Raw genomic sequence first — 21,478 nt, 5'->3', positions numbered from 1 at the left:
CCTTTAACACGCGGAGAGGGGGCGGGGCGGGGCGGGGCCAGAGGGCGGGATGGGCTTCAGGTGCAGGTCCATGGGTGGGGGTTTACGGGCTGGTCCGTAGGGGGTTTCGGGGCTGGTCCGTGGGTGGGTGGGTTCAGGGCAGGTCCGTGGGTGGGGTGGGTGGGGTGGCATGGCGCTGGTCCGGGGGTGGGTGGGGGTGGGTGGTGGGGTCCGGGCGTTCACGGGGGGTGGTGGTGGGGGGGTTTCATGGCGCTGGTCCGTGGGTGGGGGTGGGTTCATGGCGCTGGTCCGTGGGTGGGGGTGGGTGGGGTGGTGGTCATGGCGCTGGTCCGTGGTGGGGGGGTGGGGGTGGGTGGGTCACGGCGCTGGTCCGTGGGTGGGGGTGGGGTGGGTTCATGGCGCTGGTCCGTGGTGGGGGTGGGGTGGGGGGGTTCATGGCGCTGGTCCGTGGGTGGGGGGTTCCGGGGGTCATGGCTGGTCCGTGGGTGGGGTGGGTTCATGGCGCTGGTCCGTGGGTGGGGGTGGGGGTGGGGGTTCATGGCGCTGGTCCGTGGGTGGGGGGGGGCGCTGGTCGTGGGTGGGGTCATGGCGCTGGTCCGTGGGTGGGGGTGCATGGCGCTGGTCCGTGGGGGGTGGGGGTGGGTCACGCGCTGGTCCGCTGGTCCGTGGGTGGGGGTGGAGGGCTGGTTCAGTCCGATTGTGCTGCACAACCACCCGGCGAAGTCGACCTGCTCCGCCTCAGACGACCTGATGAACTGATGCACCTGGAAAAAACAAACATGGAAACACCAGTCTGGGGGAGCTCTGTATGTCTGCACTGGTCGAATGTTCAGCAGTTCCCACGGACACACTGTCCCTGTCAGATAAAGTTTAAGAGTTTTCAGAAAAATACTTAAAAGTAATCAGATTACTCATTTGATAATTTGATAAAGAACAGACAGAACCAACTTTAAAAACCACACACACACTTCACTGACACTTTGCTCTAGTCTGGGGGGGGGGGCAGTTCTTTTTTCCTTGGGGCCACAGAAACTGAAAATATTGTGGAGCCAAAATGTTTTAACTCAGTTCTGCAGAAAATTAATAATCAGTAAATCTCTTTGTTGTGACGCTGCTCGGACTGGAAACAGTTTATGTTCTGACTCATAAAAAGTGAAGCTGCTGAACAAAAAATGTCATTAAAAACACGTCGCTAATAAAATAATGCAGCTTTAGTCCCAGCAGGAGGTCGAATGATCAACTGTTTATTTTGTGATTCCAAATGATTTTAAAGGTGCGGGTCAGAGTCGACCACAGGACGGACCGCGTGGCCCCGGAGCTGAACCAGACTCAGGTCTGGACTAGATCTTAAAGCCGAGTCTCAGTTTGTGTCGTTGATGTTCAGAGTTGATCTGCTCCTGACACCAGAACTCGACTCCTGCTCCTGTTTGTTTTTATTTTTATTTTTAATGGAGAAAACACTTTTGTCTGGGGAAAAAAATAACTAGTTACTTGGGACCATAGTTTTTAATCCAATTATTATATTCAGTGTTGGGAAGGTCAGTTTTAAAATGTAATCCCCTACAGATTACACATTACATTTCCCAAAATGTAGTTTGTAACGTAATCCATTAAATTACGTAGGTGAGTAATGTAATCTGATTACTTTGGATTACTTGATTTGCTGTAGAGAAACAAAGACGAGCAAATCTTCACATAAAAGTTTTTTCTGATAAAAGAAAATAAAAAGTCCAAACTTTACTGAACCAAATTAAAAATTTTTATGATAGAAAACGAACGGTTTAAGTCCTGTTTTAGTCCTGGTTTAGTCCTGGTTTAGGTTTAGTCCTGGTTTAGACCTGGTTAGTTTTTTTAGTCCTGGTTTTAGTCCTGGTTTTAGTCCTGGTTTTAGACTGGTTTAGTCTGGTTTTAGTCCTGTTTTAGTTTTTAGTCCTGGTTTTAGACCTGGTTTAGTCCTGGTTTTAGACCTGGTTTAGTTTTAGACCTGGTTTAGTTCTGGTTTTAGTCCTGTTTAGTCCTGGTTTTAGTCCTGGTTTAGTCCTGGTTTAGTCCTGGTTTAGTTTTTAGTCCTGGTTTTAGTCCTGGTTTAGTAGTCCTGGTTTTAGACGGTTTAGTCTGGTTTAGTTGGTTTAGTCCTGGTTTTAGTCCTGGTTTTTAGTCCTGGTTTAGTCCTGGTTTAGTCCTGGTTTTAGTCCTGGTTTAAAAATGGTTTAGCCAATGTCCAAAATGTGAAAACAGTTAAATCTGTCTAATCCATTTATTTCAACAAAGTAACTGTAATCCAATTCCCACTGACTGAAACAGTAACTGTAACTGAATACAGTTACTCATCATTTGTACTCTGATTACTCCAGTACATGTAATCTGTTACTCCCCGACACTGACTATATTTACAGTTGTATCTAGTTACTGAAGTAATCTGATTACAGTGATCCTCGACTTTTACTTGTCACTCCTCAAAACTGCAGCCCCGTCCCAAAAAGCTGAACTAAAACAGACACAAAACATGAAAACTGGGAACTGAACTGCACGTTTTCATATTTGTGTTAAAATGTCGTCTTCTCATAAACGTCGTGAAACAAACGTCTCACCGTGAGCTGTTTGAGATCTGCTCGCTCCGCCGGATTCTTGATCAAACTGTAACAAAGACAAAACCATTCAAGTTCAGCTCCTGTTTGTCGTGACGTTTGCCTCAGAAAAACTTCACACAAACCATTTATTCACGAAATCTTGAAATTCGGTGCTGAAAATCCCTGGGAGTTTGGGCGGAGGCTGCGACGGGACAAATGAGATTCAGGTTAATGAAGCGTCCGGGTCACAAACTCTGTCATTTATTTAAAGTGAAAAGACTTCACCTCATTAACGATGTAATCCAGGAGCTCGAAGATGGCCATGGGAGGTCTGCTGTCGTGGCCGTACGCTGCAAACACATCATTTTGGAAAAGAAAAGGTTCAGGCTACAATTTTAAAGTAAAAAAAAATGACATAAAACTTTAATTAGTTTCTTCCAGCGAGTCTCAAACTGAAATGAACTCACTCTTTAAACATGAGCTGCGACATTAGAGCCATGGAAATATAAAAAGATAAAATATAAATCCATAATTGACCTGCAGCCGCCACAAAAACACATGACAGTTGTTCACCTCCAGGGGGCGCCAAAGTAACACTTCACTCCCCCAGAGCACATCTGTACCTCACAGATGTGTCACAATATGAATCCTTAGTTAAAGAGAATAAAGTGTTTTAAAGATCTCGAGCTCTGGAACGAATGAATTATGGATTAAATTTAGTTTGTTTTAATTGATATTTTGTCTCTTATATTTGCAGTGACTCGTGAGGGAAATTATAAACTCAAACTCGCTGTTTTTCTTTCTTGGAATTCTGTCGTTGTTTATTAGAGTTTTGTCAGAGGCGGAGCTACAATTAGGCAAAAGTAGGCGGCTGCTTAGGGCCCCTGAACGTGGAGGGGCCCCCAAACAATATGTGTGTTTCACGTGACGTCACAGGGCGACGTTTGTCAGCACAAAATCAGATGGAGGCAGGAAGTGAACCGACTGGAGGAAATGCAGATGTGTTGTGTAGTTTACGTCTGTGCCAATCGTTCTAACCCAGAGAAGGAAAAGACATTTTTTTAGAGAAAGAAGATAGTCGTCCACAAAGGTCAGAAACGGGAAAAGCCGACAGAACAACGCCGTAAAAAGTGGATCACAAACCTGTTTGTGTCGGGAGGAGCAGAATTCACTAACGCTCGTGTCTGCAGTGACACTTCAACAAAGGTTTGTTACAAAGATAAATTGTTTTCTGTGATTTACCTAAACATAAACGAATCATTAACGACGAACGACGTTTGTTGACATTAAATAGTTCAGATAAATCGGTCACTGTCGATACACTGCAGTTTTTCCCATAACATCGATACACATAAAATAAGAGAAACACTCCCCCCGGCCAAGACCAAACATCATCAACATTTAGACGTTTTGCACCGAGGTTGAGGATCCATCCACTGACAAAAAAAGTTCTATGCCTCCAGACTTTTGTACTTTGCCTTCATCTGTTGTCTGGTGTAGAACGATGTCTGAAGAGTTAAATAGTTCATGATCTCCTCTGCCTCGATTGTCGGCAAATCTTTTACTTCGGTCGAAAATTCTCTCATTTTCAATAAGATCAGGGTCACGTCCAATATATTTGTGGACTAACTGCTCGTACTTTTGTCTTGCTACTGGCTCTAAATCCTGACAATAAGAACTCTTCTCCATATCTGTGTTCTCCAGAGCCGTGATTGTTTGTCGTGTTTGTTTGTCGTGTTTGTTTGTCGTCACTTCCTGCCCTCCACCTGAAATTCGCGCATCATCATGATCACATGACTGAAACCCTCCCATTGCCCTTGTGATGACCACTAAAGGCCGAGGGCTCAGAGCTTTGATTTTCTCTCAATATGAAACTAAATGAGAGTGTTTTACTTTAAAAAAACAAACAAACATCAAAATAGAATCTGATTGAATCTGTTTTAACTGTCAAAGCATTTCCCACTTTCACGATAGAACGAACGAGTCAGTTTGACCCTGATTTGAACAGAATCAATCATAATAGATGTAAACAAAAATGTAATTGTTCTAGGAAAAAATAAAACTACTTTCAGTTCTGGTTTTCTAGTCAGCAACTGAACAAATCAGACAAGTTTCCAATCCACCAGAATTCAAATAAAGATGTGTGTGTCTTGAGAACAATGAGGAAAAACAGACAATAAATATATTTAAAAAATACAAAACAGTGCATTAAAGTGAGGGCAGCAAACTGTTGACTCCACCACTGAGTTTGGTGTTAGAAGAATTTTCACTTCAGGCTAAATTCTTTCTCTCATGATTCACAGGGCGTCTGTGTTGTGTTTTGCTGTAAATAAACTTGAACTACTAAAGTCCAATTATTGCACTCGTCCTAAAGCTTCTGGAAAATCTAATCTCTTTATATCATCTCGTTAGTTTTAATTTCCACAGTTGATTGTTCTGTAATAATGAGGAGAGTCACAAAAGTCCAAACGGTTTTCAGCTGATTGGACGAGACAAACATCTAGAAACCTCCACAAACATCCAGAAACATCTAGAAACATCACTCTGATTTCTATTAGCACCAACTGAACTGAAAGTGAAAGTCTCTGGAGCTCAGCAGTTTCACCCACAGAAAATCTCTCATTCACTTTCAAAAAATATACATATATCAGAAGTTTGAGAGCTCAGGGTGAATCAGCTCCACTGTGGCCACTTGTTCTGGTCCTGGAAGTAAATTTTCCAGTCATTTTTTCCCACAGACTTTTTCAAAATGTCCAATATTCAGAGTTGAAAGACGTGAGCAGAGACGTGCTGACTCCTCACACATTTAAAACACCAGATTCTGTGAAATGTTTTAATAACTCAGAGGTTTATAAAGATTCAGAAACAGTTTTGAGGTAAAAGTCCAGGTGTTGTGCTCGCTGTTCCACAGAGCTGATTCACTCTGGGATTTCAAGGCAAAGGAGGAACTCAGTTTGTCAAAAACGTTTCACAGCCTGGATGAGCTAAATAAACGTTTGTTTAGTTTAGTGTATTTGAGTTTATTTAATGAGAAGGGAGAGTGAACAGTTTACATGAACCTGAACAGGAGAGATGTTTGTACCAGGTTGTAGCTCCAGTGTTAATTTCCACGTGTCGTCCAGGTTCATGTTCTAGTTCATAAAATCAGCATCAGAACAGTTCTGTGTCCTCATTCACACACAGTTCCCTCCAGAAGCTCAGACTCTCTCCAGACGCTCCTCTGTTCACGTTCTGGGCGCAGGTTTGGTTTGAAAGGAACCTCTGTTCCTCCAGGTGTGAGAACTGCTGGTGCTGGAGATTGACTAATTGAATTCCTCCTTTGCCTTGGATTCTCCACACAACCTGAACTTTCAAATTTACTTTTTTCAGAAATTCTGTGGGAAAAATTAATGATAAATGTACTTCCTGGACCAGAGTGGACCTCGATGTGTGCAGGACTGTTTAGCTCCTTATTCCTCTTAGATCATTTTCTCTTTTTCTTGTTCTGCCAGTTCCTTGTTCTAATCTCAACTTCAGCGTTTTTCCCTCAAACAGGAGACGTTGGACTCACATCCTGGAGGTCTTCCCGGGGGTCGTGGTCGGGGCGAGGACTCGCTCAGCGCCGCTTCTCCCTCCATCGACACTCCAAAGATCTGCTCCAGCTCCTGAACGTCCGGAGGAGGGATGGGAAACCGACCGATGGCCATTTCCACCAACGACAGGCCCATGCTCCAGATGTCCGACTGCACGGAGTAATGAGTCCCCTGGAGACGCTCGGGCTGCAAACACACAAACATATATCAACTTTTTATTGAATCATCTTCTCAACACTGACACTGACTCTTTATTTATTTATTTGTCTTTTTATTTATCCTGATCACTGAGACGAGTCTGGACACCGGAACAGACGAGGAGAAAGGATTAAAGTTTGTTCTGGTTCTCAGGTCAGATCAACATGAGTAATAATTCTCTATATATTTTTTATCTTTATTATTTTGGAGAAACTAAACAAACTACACATATTAGTATTATAATACAGACTCGTTTCAGACAAACCAAGACTAACATTTGTATAATTAGAGAGATATAATCACAGCAGCAGAGTCTGGAGTTTCATCTGAAACAGGAGTCAGTTTGGTCAATAAAAAAGGACAGAAGAATAAAAATCAGAGGTCACCGGCCACAGCAAAAAGTTTTAGTGCAAAAATCCAACAGTTTTACACAAATTATTAAACTGTTCCATTAACGAGCTGCTCATAAATTCTACATTAGTCACAAAAGTCTCATCGCTAAAGTGAAAACAGAACTGACTGAACCTAAAACTTTAGCAGCCGGTGTTTTTTACTCTCATGTTTTTACACTGGTGTTTTGACTCTGGTGTTTTGACTCTGGTGTTTTGACTCTGGTGTTTTGACTCTGGTGTTTTGACTCTGGTGTTTTGACACTCACAGACATGTACGAGCGCGTCCCCACGAAGGAGTTGGCCATAGAGTCGATGAGTTGCCCACTGACCCCGAAGTCACAGAGTTTAATCTCCCCTCGAGAATTCACCAGGATGTTTGAAGGTTTCACGTCTGATACACAGAGACAGAAGAGACAGAGACAGAGACAGAAGAGACAGAGACACAGACAGAGACAGAAGAGACACAGAGACAGAAGAGACAGAGACAGAAGAGACACAGAGACAGAAGAGACACAGAGACAGAGACAGACAGAGACACAGAGACAGAAGAGACAGAGACACAGAGACAGAGAGAGACAGAGACAGAAGAGACAGAGACAGAGACAGAAGAGACAGAGACAGAAGAGACAGAGACAGAGAGACAGAGACACAGAGACACAGAGACAGAGACAGACAGAGACAGAGACAGAGACAGAGACAGAGACAGAGACAGAGACAGAAGAGACAGAGACACAGAGACAGAAGAGACAGAGACAGAAGAGACACAGAGGAGTCAGATATAAATTCAGATAGACCATAAAATAAAGGTGTGTAATATTGTGATGTCGGGACTCACCTCGGTGCATGATCTTGTGTTTTTCTCTCAGATACGACAAACCTTTAATGACCTGAGAACATGAAACATGAAACATGAAACATGAGACTGAGGGTTTTTAAAAGGACTTTTCACCGTCCTCCACAACTTTGAGTTTTCACGTTTTCACACACAGATCATCAATGTCACGAGCACAAAGTTAACAGCTGATGAATCTGAGTGAAACACGTCTAACTCGGTTCTGAACTTTAGACGTGGAACCAGACTGACCAAAATAACTGCACTTTATATCACATTAATTATTAAAGTTTCTGAAAGTGGAAAATGTTATGAATATAAATAATAATAATTTTCATATCATGAACAGGTTCCATATTTAAACTGTTATAGAACTTTACTTTTTATAAGTGAAAACAAGAAGAATCTGGAAGAGAACTTGAGGAGAAGTGTTTTTTTTTCAGCTCATTCTGATGATAAAATGGAGATGATTTCTGTTGGAGATTCTGATGTTTCCTCTGCTCTTTTATCATGATAAACACTGAACCTGTGTAAAAGTCTAAACCCACCGCTGCAGGCACTGCCACAGACAAACACGAGTCACAACACACAGACTCTTTCTCTTTATGTCTCATGTAAATCAGTGTTTTTTTTACTCACTGCGATGCTGACTTTGCCCAGGATCTGCTCAGGGATTTTTCCGGCCTTTTTCAGAGACTGGTCCAGAGATCCTCCGTCCTGAGACACACAAACGCTCACGTTTACTCTGGGGTCGGAAATGTTCATAAACCTGCTCTGTGATGATCCTGGTGTTTTTATTTTGCTATTTTGTCTGTTAATAAACTCTGCAGGCCTCAGTGAGCTTCATTTGACTGGAGCTGAACTGACTGAGCTTGATTTTAAGATTTTATAGTTTGTTTTTAAAGCTTTGAATGTTCTGGCCCCACGCAGTGTTGGGCAGTTTACTTTTAAAATGTAATCCCCTACAGATTACAGATTACACACCCCAAAATGTAGTTTGTAACAGAATCCATTAAATTACTTAAAGTGAGTAATGTAATCTGATTACTTTGGATTACTTGATTTGCTGTAGAGAAACAAAGACTTGGATATCGTCAACATAAGAAGTTTTATCTGATAAAAGAAAATAAAAAGTCCAAACTTTACTGAACCAAATTAAAAATATTGATAGAAAACGAACAAACACGTCACACAGCAGGATTTAGTCCTGTTCAATCCTGGTTTAGTCGGTTTAAAAAAAAAAAAAAAAAAAGGGGGACACAGCCTAAAATGTGAAAACAGTTAAATCTCTCTGTGTAATCCATTTATTTCAGCAAAGTAACTGTAATCCAATTCCCACTCACTGAAACAGTACTGTAACTGAATACAGTTACTCATCATTTGTACTCTGATTACTCTGGTACATGTAATCTGTTACTCCCGACACTGGAAATATGTGACGTTAACAGTCTGTTCTTCTCTCTTCTGTTGTTTTTACTACAACTTCACTTCACACACGAGATGTCGGCTCCTGATCTCTCAGTTTAGAAAATATATTTCCCCCCAAAAGTGCAAATTATATCTGTTTTTTCTTCTTCATCACGTGTTTTTTGGCTGGTGCGATTTATAGTCTGAAAAATACAGTAGTTTTATTCTGTTAACGAGGTCTAGAGGAGTTAAGTCGAGTTTTATTTTATATTTCTGTTGGATTTGTTTGATTTGTGTTGTGCAGCACTTTGTTTAAGAAATGTGCTGAAAACGTAAAGTCGACTGTGTGACGTCCCTCAGAACTTCTTCACACAGTCTGGTCTCTAAACATGATTTTGTTGTTTCTCTGACAGTAGAAGGTGGAGGTGGTGTTGTGTCTGACAGTAGAAGGTGGAGGTGGTGTCTGACAGTAGAAGGTGGAGGTCGTGTTGTGCTGACAGTAGAAGGTGGAGGTGGTGTTGTGTCTGACAGTAGAAGGTGGAGGTCGTGTTGTGTCTGACAGTAGAAGGTGGAGGTGGTGTGTCTGACAGTAGAAGGTGGAGGTGTGTCTGACAGTAGAAGGTGAGGTGGAGGTGTGTTGTGTCTGACAGTAGAAGGTGGAGGTGGTTGTGTGTAGAAGGTCTGACAGTAGAAGGTGGAGGTGGTGTTGTGTCTGACAGTAGAAGGTGGAGGTGGTGTTGACAGTGTCTGACAGTAGAAGGTGGAGGTGGTGTTGTGTCTGACAGTAGAAGGTGGAGGTGTGTGTGTTGTGTCTGACAGTAGAAGGTGGAGGTGGTGTTGTGTCTGACAGTAGAAGGTGGAGGTGGTGTTGTGTCTGACAGTAGAAGGTGGAGGTGTGTCTGACAGTAGAAGGTGGAGGTGGTGTTGTGTCTGACAGTAGAAGGTGGAGGTTGTGTCTGACAGTAGAAGGTGGAGGTTGTGTCTGACAGTAGAAGGTGGAGGTGGTGTCTGACAGTAGAAGGTGGAGGTGGTGTTGTGTCTGACAGTAGAAGGTGGAGGTGGTGTCTGACAGTAGTGGAGGTGGTGGAGGTGGTGTTGTGTCTGACAGTAGAAGGTGGAGGTGGTGTTGTGCTCTGACAGTAGAAGGTGGAGGTGGTGTTGTGTCTGACAGTAGAAGGGGTGGAGGTTGTGTCTGACAGTAGAGGTGGAGGTGTGGTGTCTGACAGTAGAAGGTGGAGGTGTGTGACTGACAGTAGAAGGTGGAGGTTGTGTCTGACAGTAGAAGGTGGAGGTTGTGTCTGACAGTAGAAGGTGGAGGTGGTGTCTGACAGTAGAAGGTGGAGGTGGTGTTGTGTCTGACAGTAGAAGGTGGAGGTGGTGTCTGACAGTAGAAGGTGGAGGTGGTGTTGTGTCTGACAGTAGAAGGTGGAGGTGGTGTTGTGTCTGACAGTAGAAGGTGGAGGTGGTGTGTGTGTCTGACAGTAGAAGGTGGAGGTGGTGGTGTCTGACAGTAGAAGGTGGAGGTTGTGTCTGACAGTAGAAGGTGGAGGTGGTGTTGTGTCTGACAGTAGAAGGTGGAGGTGGTGTTGTGTCTGACAGTAGAAGGTGGAGGTGGTGTTGTGTCTGACAGTAGAAGGTGGAGGTGGTGTCTGACAGTAGAAGGTGGAGGTGGTGTTGTGTCTGACAGTAGAAGGTGGAGGTGGTGTCTGACAGTAGAAGGTGGAGGTGGTGTGTGTCTGACAGTAGAAGGTGGAGGTGGTGTTGTGTCTGACAGTAGAAGGTGGAGGTGTGTGTTGTGACAGTCTGACAGTAGAAGGTGGAGGTGTGTTGGTTGGTCTGACAGTAGAAGGTGGAGGTGGTGTTGTGTCTGACAGTAGAAGGTGGAGGTGGTGTTGTGTCTGACAGTTGAGAAGGTGGAGGTGGTGTTGTGTCTGACAGTAGAAGGTGGAGGTTGTGTCTGACAGTAGAAGGTGGAGGTGGTGTTGTGTCTGACAGTAGAAGGTGGAGGTTGTGTCTGACAGTAGAAGGTGGAGGTGGTGTTGTGTCTGACAGTAGAAGGTGGAGGTGGTGTTGTGTCTGACAGTAGAAGGTGGAGGTTGTGTCTGACAGTAGAAGGTGGAGGTGGTGTCTGACAGTAGAAGGTGGAGGTGGTGACAGGTGGAGTGGTGTGTCTGACAGTAGAAGGTGGAGGTTGTGTCTGACAGTAGAAGGTGGAGGTGGTGTTGTTCTGACAGTAGAAGGTGGAGGGGGTGTCTGACAGTAGAAGGTGGAGGTGGTGTTTGTGTCTGACAGTAGAAGGTGGAGGTTGTGTTGTGTCTGACAGTAGAAGGTGGAGGTGGTGTTGTGTCTGACAGTAGAAGGTGGAGGTGGTGTTGTGTCTGACAGTAGAAGGTGGTGGTGTTGTGTCTGACAGTGGAAGGTGGAGGTGGTGTTGTGTCTGACAGTAGAAGGTGGAGGTGGTGTTGTGTCTGACAGTAGAAGGTGGAGGTTGTGTCTGACAGTAGAAGGTGGAGGTGGTGTCTGACAGTAGAAGGTGGAGGTCTGACAGTTGTGTCTGACAGTAGGTGTGGAGGTGGTGTTGTGTCTGACAGTAGAAGGTGGAGGTGGTGTCTGACAGTAGAAGGTGGAGGTGGTGTTGTGTCTGACAGTAGAAGGTGGAGGTCGTGTTGTGTCTGACAGTAGAAGGTGGAGGTGGTGTTGTGTCTGACAGTAGAAGGTGGAGGTGGTGTCTGACAGTAGAAGGTGGAGGTTGTGTCTGACAGTAGAAGGTGGAGGTGGTGTCTGACAGTAGAAGGTGGAGGTGGTGTCTGACAGTAGAAGGTGGAGGTTGTGTGTCTGACAGTAGAAGGTGGAGGTGTGTCTGACAGTAGAAGGTGGAGGTTGTGTCTGACAGTAGAAGGTGGAGGTCTGTGTCTGACAGTAGAAGGTGGAGGTGGTGTCTGACAGTAGAAGGTGGAGGTGGTGTCTGACAGTAGAAGGTGGAGGTGGTGTCTGACAGTAGAAGGTGGAGGTGGTGTCTGACGGTAGAAGGTGGAGGTTGGAGGTGGAGGTACCATGTGCTCCATGCAGATGCTGATCTCCCCGTCGCTGTAAAAGGCGCCGTAAAAGCCCACGATGTAGGGGGAGTTACACTCGTGAAGAACCTGCAGCTCCCGGATGATCTGGTTCCTGATGGCAGGTTTGATCTCCAGGTGGATCAGCTGAAAAAGAACTGACACTGAGTTAAGATTTACATTTGGTCCTGTTCATAAAGAGTTTAGTTTTGTTTTCATCTGAGATAAAACCTGTAGTGACATGTTTCAAAAAACTGAAGCAAGAAATATAATAAAGGCTCATGTTGTGTTGTCTTCTGATGTTCTGCTGTTGTTGTGTTTTGTTTCATTCACAGTTTTAACTCACAAACCTGCAGATCTCCACTGTGTTTTTAAACTCCACACACTTTCACTAGAATCATTTGGATCATGTCAGGTGTGGGATTTATAAACTCTGTTGAACTGAAGGTAAAAGGAGCTGAAAAAAACGACCACTTCAAGGTGGAACAGAACGTTTGGAGCTTTGGAGATGAAGATAGAATAAAAGGAGTGAATGAAACAAACACAACTCCAGGTCTGAGTGACGAGGAACATGACTTCAATCTCACAGGAGTCACTTTCTTTTCCTTGACCCTGAAGTGAACATTTTAACATCTTCTACTCGACGTGAGATTCTGTGACATCAGAAACTTCACCCGTAAACCTGCTGGCCTCAGTGAGCTTCATTTGTCAGGTGCGGTCCTGTCTGTGCATCTGCTGAAAACAAACGTCTCATCACAGAAAACAGGAGAACAGAACAACTGTAACTGATGCTCCTGGTTTTAAAATGTTCAGATAAAACAGAGGTCATCAAACTAAGGCCCGCAGGCCAACTCCGGTCCTCCAGGCCCCTTTGACCGGCCCCGAGCCTCTCTGACCCCTCCCCCCTCCCCCCGGGTAAACTGAGGCAATCTTCAAAAGTTCATGGCCGATTTTTTAAAATTACTTTCTGGCAAATAATAACACATCTGCATCTTGTATTTTATTTTTAAATGTTTTCAAGTAAAAAATATATTTATATGAAGTATTTATATTTAAATAATTATATAACACATTTACTTACCCCAAATTTGCCTGTGGTACAGTTAAAGACAGTAAAATGTTTGGTGTTAAACTATGAAATGTTGACATTTCATACGTTCATCCCCATTTCAGGGTCAAACTGTTCTGTTCTACAGCCCCGACCCCCACCCCTGACCCCGACCCCTGACCCCTGACCCCCACCCCTGACCCCCACCCCGACCCCTACCCTGACCCTGACCCCAACCCCTGACCCCTGACCCCTGACCCCCCCCTGACCCCAACCCCTGACCCCCCCTGACCCTGACCCGACCCCCACCCGACCGACCCACCCCCCTGACCCCTGACCCGACCCCTGACCCCAACCCCTGACCCCGACCCCACCCCTTACCCCACCCCGACCCTGACCCAACCCTGACCCGGACCCTGACCCCCACCCCTGACCCTGGCCCCCCGACCCCCAACCCCTGACCCCGGGCCCCGTCACAGTCAGGAGTCAGAATGTGGCCCCTAGAGAAGAGGGTTTGGTGACCCCTGACATAAACCCAGTTCTCCGTGTCTGACCTTCCTGGCCATGATGAGTCCTGAAGGTCTGTGGGACACTTTGAAGACCACGCCCCCGTTTCCTGCTCCGAGTTCACAGATCTTCTCGAAGTCGTCGTCTTTCAGTTCTCCGACCTTCTGCTTCTGCGTGAAGAAGGCCTCCAGACGCTTCCTCTGCTGCTCGTCCAGCTCCAGCTCCTCCAGCTTCTTCTGCAGAGACTCCAGGTTCGCCCTGGAAAAAAACGCTTCAGTCAGGACGCAAACGCTTCAGTCAAAACGCAAACGCTTCAGTCAAAACGCAAACGCTTCAGTCAAAACGCAAACGCTTCAGTCAAACGCAAACGCTTCAGTCAAAACACAAACGCTTCAGTCAAGACGCAAACGCTTCAGTCAAAACACAAACGCTTCAGTCAAAACGCAAACGCTTCAGTCAAAACGCAAACGCTTCAGTCAAAACGCAAACGCTTCAGTCAAACGCAAACGCTTCAGTCAAAACACAAACGCTTCAGTCAAAACGCTTCAGGCAAACGCTTCAGTCAACGCAAACGCTTCAAGTCAAACGCAAACGCTTCAGTCAAAACGCAAACGCTTCAGTCAAGACGCAAACGCTTCAGTCAAAACGCAAACGCTTCAGTCAAAACGCAAACGCAAAACGCAAACGCTTCAGTCAAGACGCAAACGCTTCAGTCAAAAACGCAGCTCAACGCTTCAGTCAAAACGCAAACGCTTCAGTCAAAACACGCTTCAAACGCTTCAGTCAAGACGCAAACGCTTTCAGTCAAAACGCAAAACGCTTCAGTCAAAACGCTTCAAACGCTTCAGTCAAAACGCAAACGCTTCAGTCAAAACGCAGTCAAACGCTTCAGTCAAAACGCAAACGCTTCAGTCAAAACACAAACGCTTCAGTCAAAACGCAAACGCTTCAGTCAAAACGCAAACGCTTCAGTCAAGACGCAAACGCTTCAGTCAAAACGCAAACGCTTCAGTCAAGAAACAAACGCTTCAGTCAAACGCTTCAGCTTCAGTCAAAACGCAAACGCTTCAGTCAAGACGCAAACGCTTCAGTCAAAACGCAAACGCTTCAGTCAAGACACAAACGCTTCAGTCAAAACGCTTCACAACGCTTCAGTCAAAACGCAAACGCTTCAGTCAAAACACAAACGCTTCAGTCAAACGCAAACGCTTCAGTCAAAACGCAAACGCTTCAGTCAAACACAAACGCTTCAGTCAAAAAAACGCAAACGCTTCAGTCAAAACGCAAACGCTTCAGTCAAACGCAAACGCTTCAGTCAAACGCAAACGCTTCAGTCAAAACACAAACACTTCAGTCAAAACACAAACGCTTCAGTCAGGACTGTTTTTACTCAGGTCGAGTCATATAATAAGTATTTAACAATATGAACATTTCAAACTCAATTTCGATACCGATACCACGATAAATAAAAACCCTGTTTCCACGTTAAATGGTAAAACTTTCTGAACTATTCCCATGTGTCCTTATATGTGTAATAGTTTAGTCCTGGTTTGGTCCTGGTTTAGTCCTGGTTTAGTCTTGGTTTAGTCCTGGTTTAGTCCCGGTTTAGACCTGGTTTAGACCTGGTTTTAGTCCTGGTTTAGACCTGGTTTAAGTCCTGGTTTAGTCCTGGTTTAGTCCCAGTTTAGACCTGGTTTAGACCTGTTTTAGTCCTGGTTTAGACCTGGTTTAGACCTGGTAAATCCTGATATAGTCCTGGTTTAGTCCTGATTTAGTCCTGGTTTGGTCCTGGTTCAGTCCTGGTTTAGTCCTGGTTTAGACCTGGTTTAGACCTGGTTTAGACCTGGTTTAGTCCTGTTTTAGACCTGGTTCAGTCCTGGTTTAGTCCTGGTTTAGTCCTGGTTTAGACCTGGTTTAGACCTGGTTTAGTTCTGGTTCAGTCCTGGTTTAGTCCTGGTTTAGTCCTTGGTTCAGTCCTGGTTTAGTCCTGGTTCAGTCCTGGTTCAGTCCTGGTTCAGTCCTGGTTCAGTCCTGGTTTAGTCCTGGTTTAGTCCTGGTTTGGTCCTGGTTTAGTTGTTTCTTTCTGAAGTGGTTTTAGATCAATATTTGGATTTAAAACGTCACAGTTTCAACAGATTCACAGGAGTTTCCTCTTTCCAGTTCTATTTACATTTGAAGAACTGTTTGAAAGAAAACTGGAGCTGAAGCTGAAGCTGAAGCTGTGAGTTTGTGAAGGTGTTTGGAGCAGCAGCGTCTCCTCTGCAGAGACGAGCTCTTCACCACCTCAAATAACCATGGAAACAAGAGCGAGGGAGCGACGGAGGGATGTGGGCGGCGTGGGCTTTTCACGAGCGCCACGAGACCAGAGCAGGAAGAGAAGAATGAGAGGAGGACGAGAGGAGGACGAGAGGAGGAGAGAGGAGGACGAGAGGAGGACGAGAGAGAACGAGAGGAGGACGAGAGGACGAGAGGAGGACGAGAGGATGAAGAAGACATCAGACCCACAGTACACTGTCCCGCTGTAGTAAAGTCACCCCCCCACAGGATTTTGACTCCTCTTAATTTTTTCTTTAGTATTTACTGATCTGATCATATTTCTCATGTCATTTACTTTTATCATATATTTCTACATGTTCACTTTATTTTAAGGTATTTTAAGAAATGATCCCAGTCGAACAGAAGTAAACAACAAGACCAAAAACTCAAGTTAATTCATCTGATATAAAAATGTATTGAACAGATACATATGTACTCGAGTTTATCAAACTGTTGACCTTTTTTCTGTTCCATTTTTGGTTCTAAAGTTCCATCCGTGTTTTAAACAGACCATGAATGAAACATGGAACAAAAATATTTCCCAAATTTCAAAGACCCAAAAACCATGTAAATAAATGTTTGTATTTCATCATATCTTGTGTTATTCCATCTTTGAACTGTTGATGAAGGGACAGGATTTTTCAAAAAAAAAAAGTATTTGAAATGATATTTTATAGAAATAGTTTCTTTCATTTTGAAGTAATATTAAAATATTCAGTAGAAAAAAGCCACAAATGATGTAAAATCCTGCACCTTCTACTTGTTTGTACAATTTTCCCTCCGTTACTTTTCCCTCCGTTACCATGAACTTTCTTAATAAAAAATCTCATGAGTCAAAAAGTCAGAGGTTTTTCAACCTAATCTTGTACCATATGGTAGAAAACTATATGAAGCAAATATTCAAACCAGTTTGTTAAGGATATGGAAGTGAGAACCAAGAGTTATCACTGTTTGGATTTATTGACCAAAAAGTGCTGCATATTTCATTCCCTCCGTTACCGACATGAGTTTTTTTAAATATTTTTGTCAACAACTTGAAAGAATCTCACAGGTTTAACTTGACCCTGTTGGAGTGTAACTCTTTCCTACATTCTGATACTTTACTTATTTCAATAGTTCCTCTAGTTTCTGAATAAGAGACATTTGAATGTCAAAAATCTGACCCTGTTTCCTCCGTTAACACTTGACTGGACCCTGATGTTTTGATGGAGAACGACTTTTGTGTAAATGTAACATAATTGTTCAAATTGCATAGACATAATAATCTAGTCACTTTTTATTTTGTATTTTACATTGTTCTGGTTTTCAGTTTATGTTCAGATAATCCACACGTCATTTTAAGTGAAGTTATTGATTATAGAAACATATAATAAATCTTCTCCTATCATCTATTTTACTACTCAACACTCGCATCAAGAATCTCAGACTTCTGGTCATCGTTCAGGTCACACGGGGATTGATCCTCTGAAAAAGTGATGATCAAACCTCCATGTTAGTTTTCCCAGTGGGACGTGTCTATTGTCAAAGTCGATCTTTATACTTTATGAATGAAATAAATATGAATAAATAAAAGTGGAAATGACGAGAGTGAAAATGCAGAAAGGCTCGGAGTGCAGCCCTGCAGTGCTCGCTGTGGCCTCAGGGGGCAGCGTTTATGCAGCAGTTTGGAGATTTCCACCAGCGATCGACGGTTCAGTTTGATCGAACAAAGTCTTTAGAGTTTGGATGGTTTTCTGTGGTTTACAGAACGATTCAGACGAGGAGGAGAAGAGGAGAGGAGGAGGTGATGATAAAAACTACACAGACGTCGTTCAAACACGTTGGGAGGACGGACTAGTGCAGAACGATTTGTTATTTTTCTGTTCTTCGATAAAACTGAAGCTGTAAAAGGTTGAATTATGATCTTCTCTGACTGTGTGGCAGCCAGGCTCAGTCTGGTCTGGGGCAGCTGTGGCTACAAGTGGACTTTGATCAGCACTAAACATCAGACGTGTAGGTTCTGCTCAGAGGAACATGTCTGCTGCAGTCACAAGCTCCGTCCGACTTCGGGTCTGTGGATGAGCCGCAGTGAAGTTCAGTGAAGTTCAGAGAAGTTCAGTGAGGTTCAGAAAGGTTCATTGAGGTTCAGAAAGGTTCATTGAGGTTCAGAAAGGTTCATTGAGGTTCAGAAAGGTTCATTGAGGTTCACAAAGGTTCATTGAGGTTCATAAAGGTTCATTGAGGTTCATTGAGGTTCAGAAAGGTTCATTGAGGTTCATTGAGGTTCAGAAAGGTTCATTGAGGTTCATTGAGGTTCAGAAAGGTTCAGAAAGGTTCATTGAGGTTCACAAAGGTTCATTGAGGTTCACAAAGGTTCATTGAGGTTCAGAAAGGTTCATTGAGGTTCAGAAAGGTTCATTGAGGTTCAGAAAGGTTCATTGAGGTTCACAAAGGTTCATTGAGGTTCAAGGAAGTTCAGAGAGGTTCACAGAGGTTCAGAGAGTTTCAGAGAGCAGTGCAGGAGCTGTTTTCTCAGTGAGCGTGTTGGGATCTGTCCGGCCTCAGCTTGTCTGGAATGTTTTCGCCATCGGCCAAATTCTTACATAGATTCAGCACAATGTTTTTATGATCCACGATAAAACTCGAGCTGACTCCAGGTCTCCTGTCGCCCTCACTCCAAACTCACAGCCTCCAAAACAGACCAGTGTTACTAGGGATGTAACGGTATCCAAATGTCTTGGCGCGATATTATCATGATGTGCGTCTCACTGTACGATATTTATTGTGATATTCTGAAGAGGCTGATATAATTGGACAGGACAGTTTTTTACTTTTAAAATACCTCGACAAGATTTTAGTGTGAATTATTTCCATCAGAATCTCAAGAATTCAAGTAAAAACATATTTCTACATGTTTTCTGCGCTGAAATGAATCATGGGAAATGTAGTTCCTGATGTTTATAAACTGTTGCTTCTATAAAACCTGAATTTAAACAAAAAAACTTGTGATTCGATTATTGTGACGCCCACGATGTTATTGAGACTTTTGACGATACGATATCATGATATTTTGGTTATTGTTACATCCCCAGTGTTTACAGAGCAGCGCCAGGGCCCAGCCTGTCCCTGCCGCTCCTGCCGCCCCTGCCGCTCCTGCCGCTCCTGCCGCTCCTGCCGCTCCTGCCGCTCCTGCCGCTCCTGCCGCTCCTGTCGCTCCTGCCGCTCCTGCCGCTCCTGCCCTGTCACAAACACCTCCTCAAAAAACACCTGACCTCCTCAGAGGAACAGCGCCCCTGGAGGAGGAACAGAGTTATGACAGCGACTGACTGAACCAAACCCAAAACCTGAAGGTCAGAGGATCAAATCCCACTGGGACCAAGTTCTGTCCTTGTGTCTTTGGGCAAGACACTGCAGCCACCTCACAGAGTACAGAAGTGTGTGTGTGTGTGTGTGTGTGTGTGCATTTTATTTATTATAATTTTGACAGAAACTCATCCACAAACCTGCGTAACTGGGTTCAAAGAGCCAAACACACACACACACCTCTGTATCACACACACACACTCACACACTCCTCTGTATCACACACACACACACACACACTCTTCTGTATCACACACACACACACACACACACTCTTCTGTATCACACACACACACACACACACACTCTTCTGTATCACACACACACACACACACACTCCTCTGTATCACACACACACACACACACACACTCCTCTGTATCAAACACACACTCACACACACACTCACACACACACACACACACACACACACTCCCCTGTATCACACACACACACACACTCTTCTGTGTCACACACACACTCTTCTGTATCACACACACACACACACTCCTCTGTATCACACACACACACACTCTTCTGTGTCACACACACACTCTTCTGTATCACACACACACACTCCTCTGTATCACACACACACACACTCTTCTGTGTCACACACACACTCTTCTGTATCACACACACACACACACACCTCTGTATCACACACACACACACACACACACACACACACTCTTCTGTATCACACACACACACACACTCTTCTGTGTCACACACACACTCTTCTGTATCACACACACACACACACACTCTGTATCACACACACACACACACACACACACACTCTTCTGTATCACACACACACACACACACCTCTGTATCACACACACACACACATTCTTCTGTATCACACACACACACACACACTCCTCTGTATCACACACACACACACTATTCTGTATCACACACACACACACACTCTTCTGTATCACACACACACACACACACACTCCTCTGTATCACACACACACACACTCTTCTGTGTCACACACACACTCTTCTGTATCACACACACACACACCTCTGTATCACACACACACACACACACACACACACTCTTCTGTATCACACACACACACACACACACTCTTCTGTATCACACACACACACACACACCTCTGTATCACACCACACACACACACACACACACACACACTCTTCTGTATCACACACACACACACACACTCCTCTGTATCACACACACACACACTCTTCTGTATCACACACACACACACACACACACACTCTTCTGTATCACACACACACACACACACACACACTCCTCTGTATCAAACACACACTCACACACACACTCACACACACACACACACACAGCACACACACACTCCCCTGTATCACACACACACACACACTCTTCTGTATCACACACACACACACACACACTCCTCTGTATCAAACACACACTCACACACACACTCACACACACACACACACTCTTCTGTATCACACACACACTCACACACACACTCACACACACTCACACACACACACACACACACACTCTTCTGTATCTCACACACACACACACACACACACACACACACCCCTGTATCACACACACACACACATGAATGACACAGGCTTATAATATTCTTACACAAAGCAGTAAAGGTGTGTGAGTCCCGACAGAGACTGAGCTTCTTTTTGAGCTCAAAACCCTTTCGTCTCCTGCGCCCCCTGCTGGTCACACTCGGTCCTGCTCTGAGTGGACGGTGAATTTTAAGTAGCGAGTAACATTAACGTTTTCTAAAACACCAACGAAGAACCGAGGAGTAAAGATACACCAGAGTGTGAAGATAAAGAGGAGCTCTAAGTCATGTTCTAATGTTCTCATGTTCTGTTGTTCCTCTGTTCCTGGTCACACTCAGAGCTGGAGTTGTGTTTGTTTGAGTAAATCTTTATTCTGAGTCTGTTACATCTACAAAACTCCAAACACTCTGCTCCACCTTGTGATGTCATCAAGTGGTAGTTTCCAGGTTCTCAGCTCCTCTTCCCTTTAGTTCAGTCGAGATCGGTAAAGAAACTCCAGGACTGAAAAAATGATCCAGATGATTCTAGTGAAGGTGTGTGGAGCACTTCCTGTATCACCACATGATGACATCACAAGGTGGAACAGAGTGTTTTTTTGTTTGAGAGAAGAACTCGTGTTAAATGTGCAGGTTTGTGAGTTAAACATGTGAATGAAACAAAACACAACTCCAGCT

The 21,478-nt window shown here is 44.3% G+C and overlaps 1 protein-coding gene across 1 annotated transcript in view; it reads right to left on the bottom strand.

The window, feature by feature from the left end:
• Nucleotides 1-275: 275 nt before the first annotated feature.
• Nucleotides 276-21,478, bottom strand: part of map2k1 (mitogen-activated protein kinase kinase 1) — a 23,762-nt gene continuing 2,559 nt past the window's right edge. The window contains exons 2-11 of the mRNA XM_020925488.2: nt 13,627-13,837; nt 12,025-12,171; nt 8,204-8,281; nt 7,568-7,619; nt 6,999-7,123; nt 6,121-6,328; nt 2,856-2,920; nt 2,714-2,772; nt 2,592-2,637; nt 276-764 (exon numbers count right to left, since the gene is read on the bottom strand). Of these exons, the coding sequence (XP_020781147.2) occupies nt 276-764; nt 2,592-2,637; nt 2,714-2,772; nt 2,856-2,920; nt 6,121-6,328; nt 6,999-7,123; nt 7,568-7,619; nt 8,204-8,281; nt 12,025-12,171; nt 13,627-13,837 (1,480 nt within the window). The remainder of the gene's footprint in view (nt 765-2,591; nt 2,638-2,713; nt 2,773-2,855; nt 2,921-6,120; nt 6,329-6,998; nt 7,124-7,567; nt 7,620-8,203; nt 8,282-12,024; nt 12,172-13,626; nt 13,838-21,478) is intronic.

Source organism: Boleophthalmus pectinirostris, unplaced genomic scaffold (assembly GCF_026225935.1).
Source record: "Boleophthalmus pectinirostris isolate CB_2022bp ecotype Guang Dong unplaced genomic scaffold, ASM2622593v1 HiC_scaffold_2, whole genome shotgun sequence".
In the NCBI taxonomy this organism is placed as follows: domain Eukaryota; kingdom Metazoa; phylum Chordata; class Actinopteri; order Gobiiformes; family Gobiidae; genus Boleophthalmus; species Boleophthalmus pectinirostris.
This window is presented reverse-complemented; position numbering and strand designations above follow the sequence as displayed.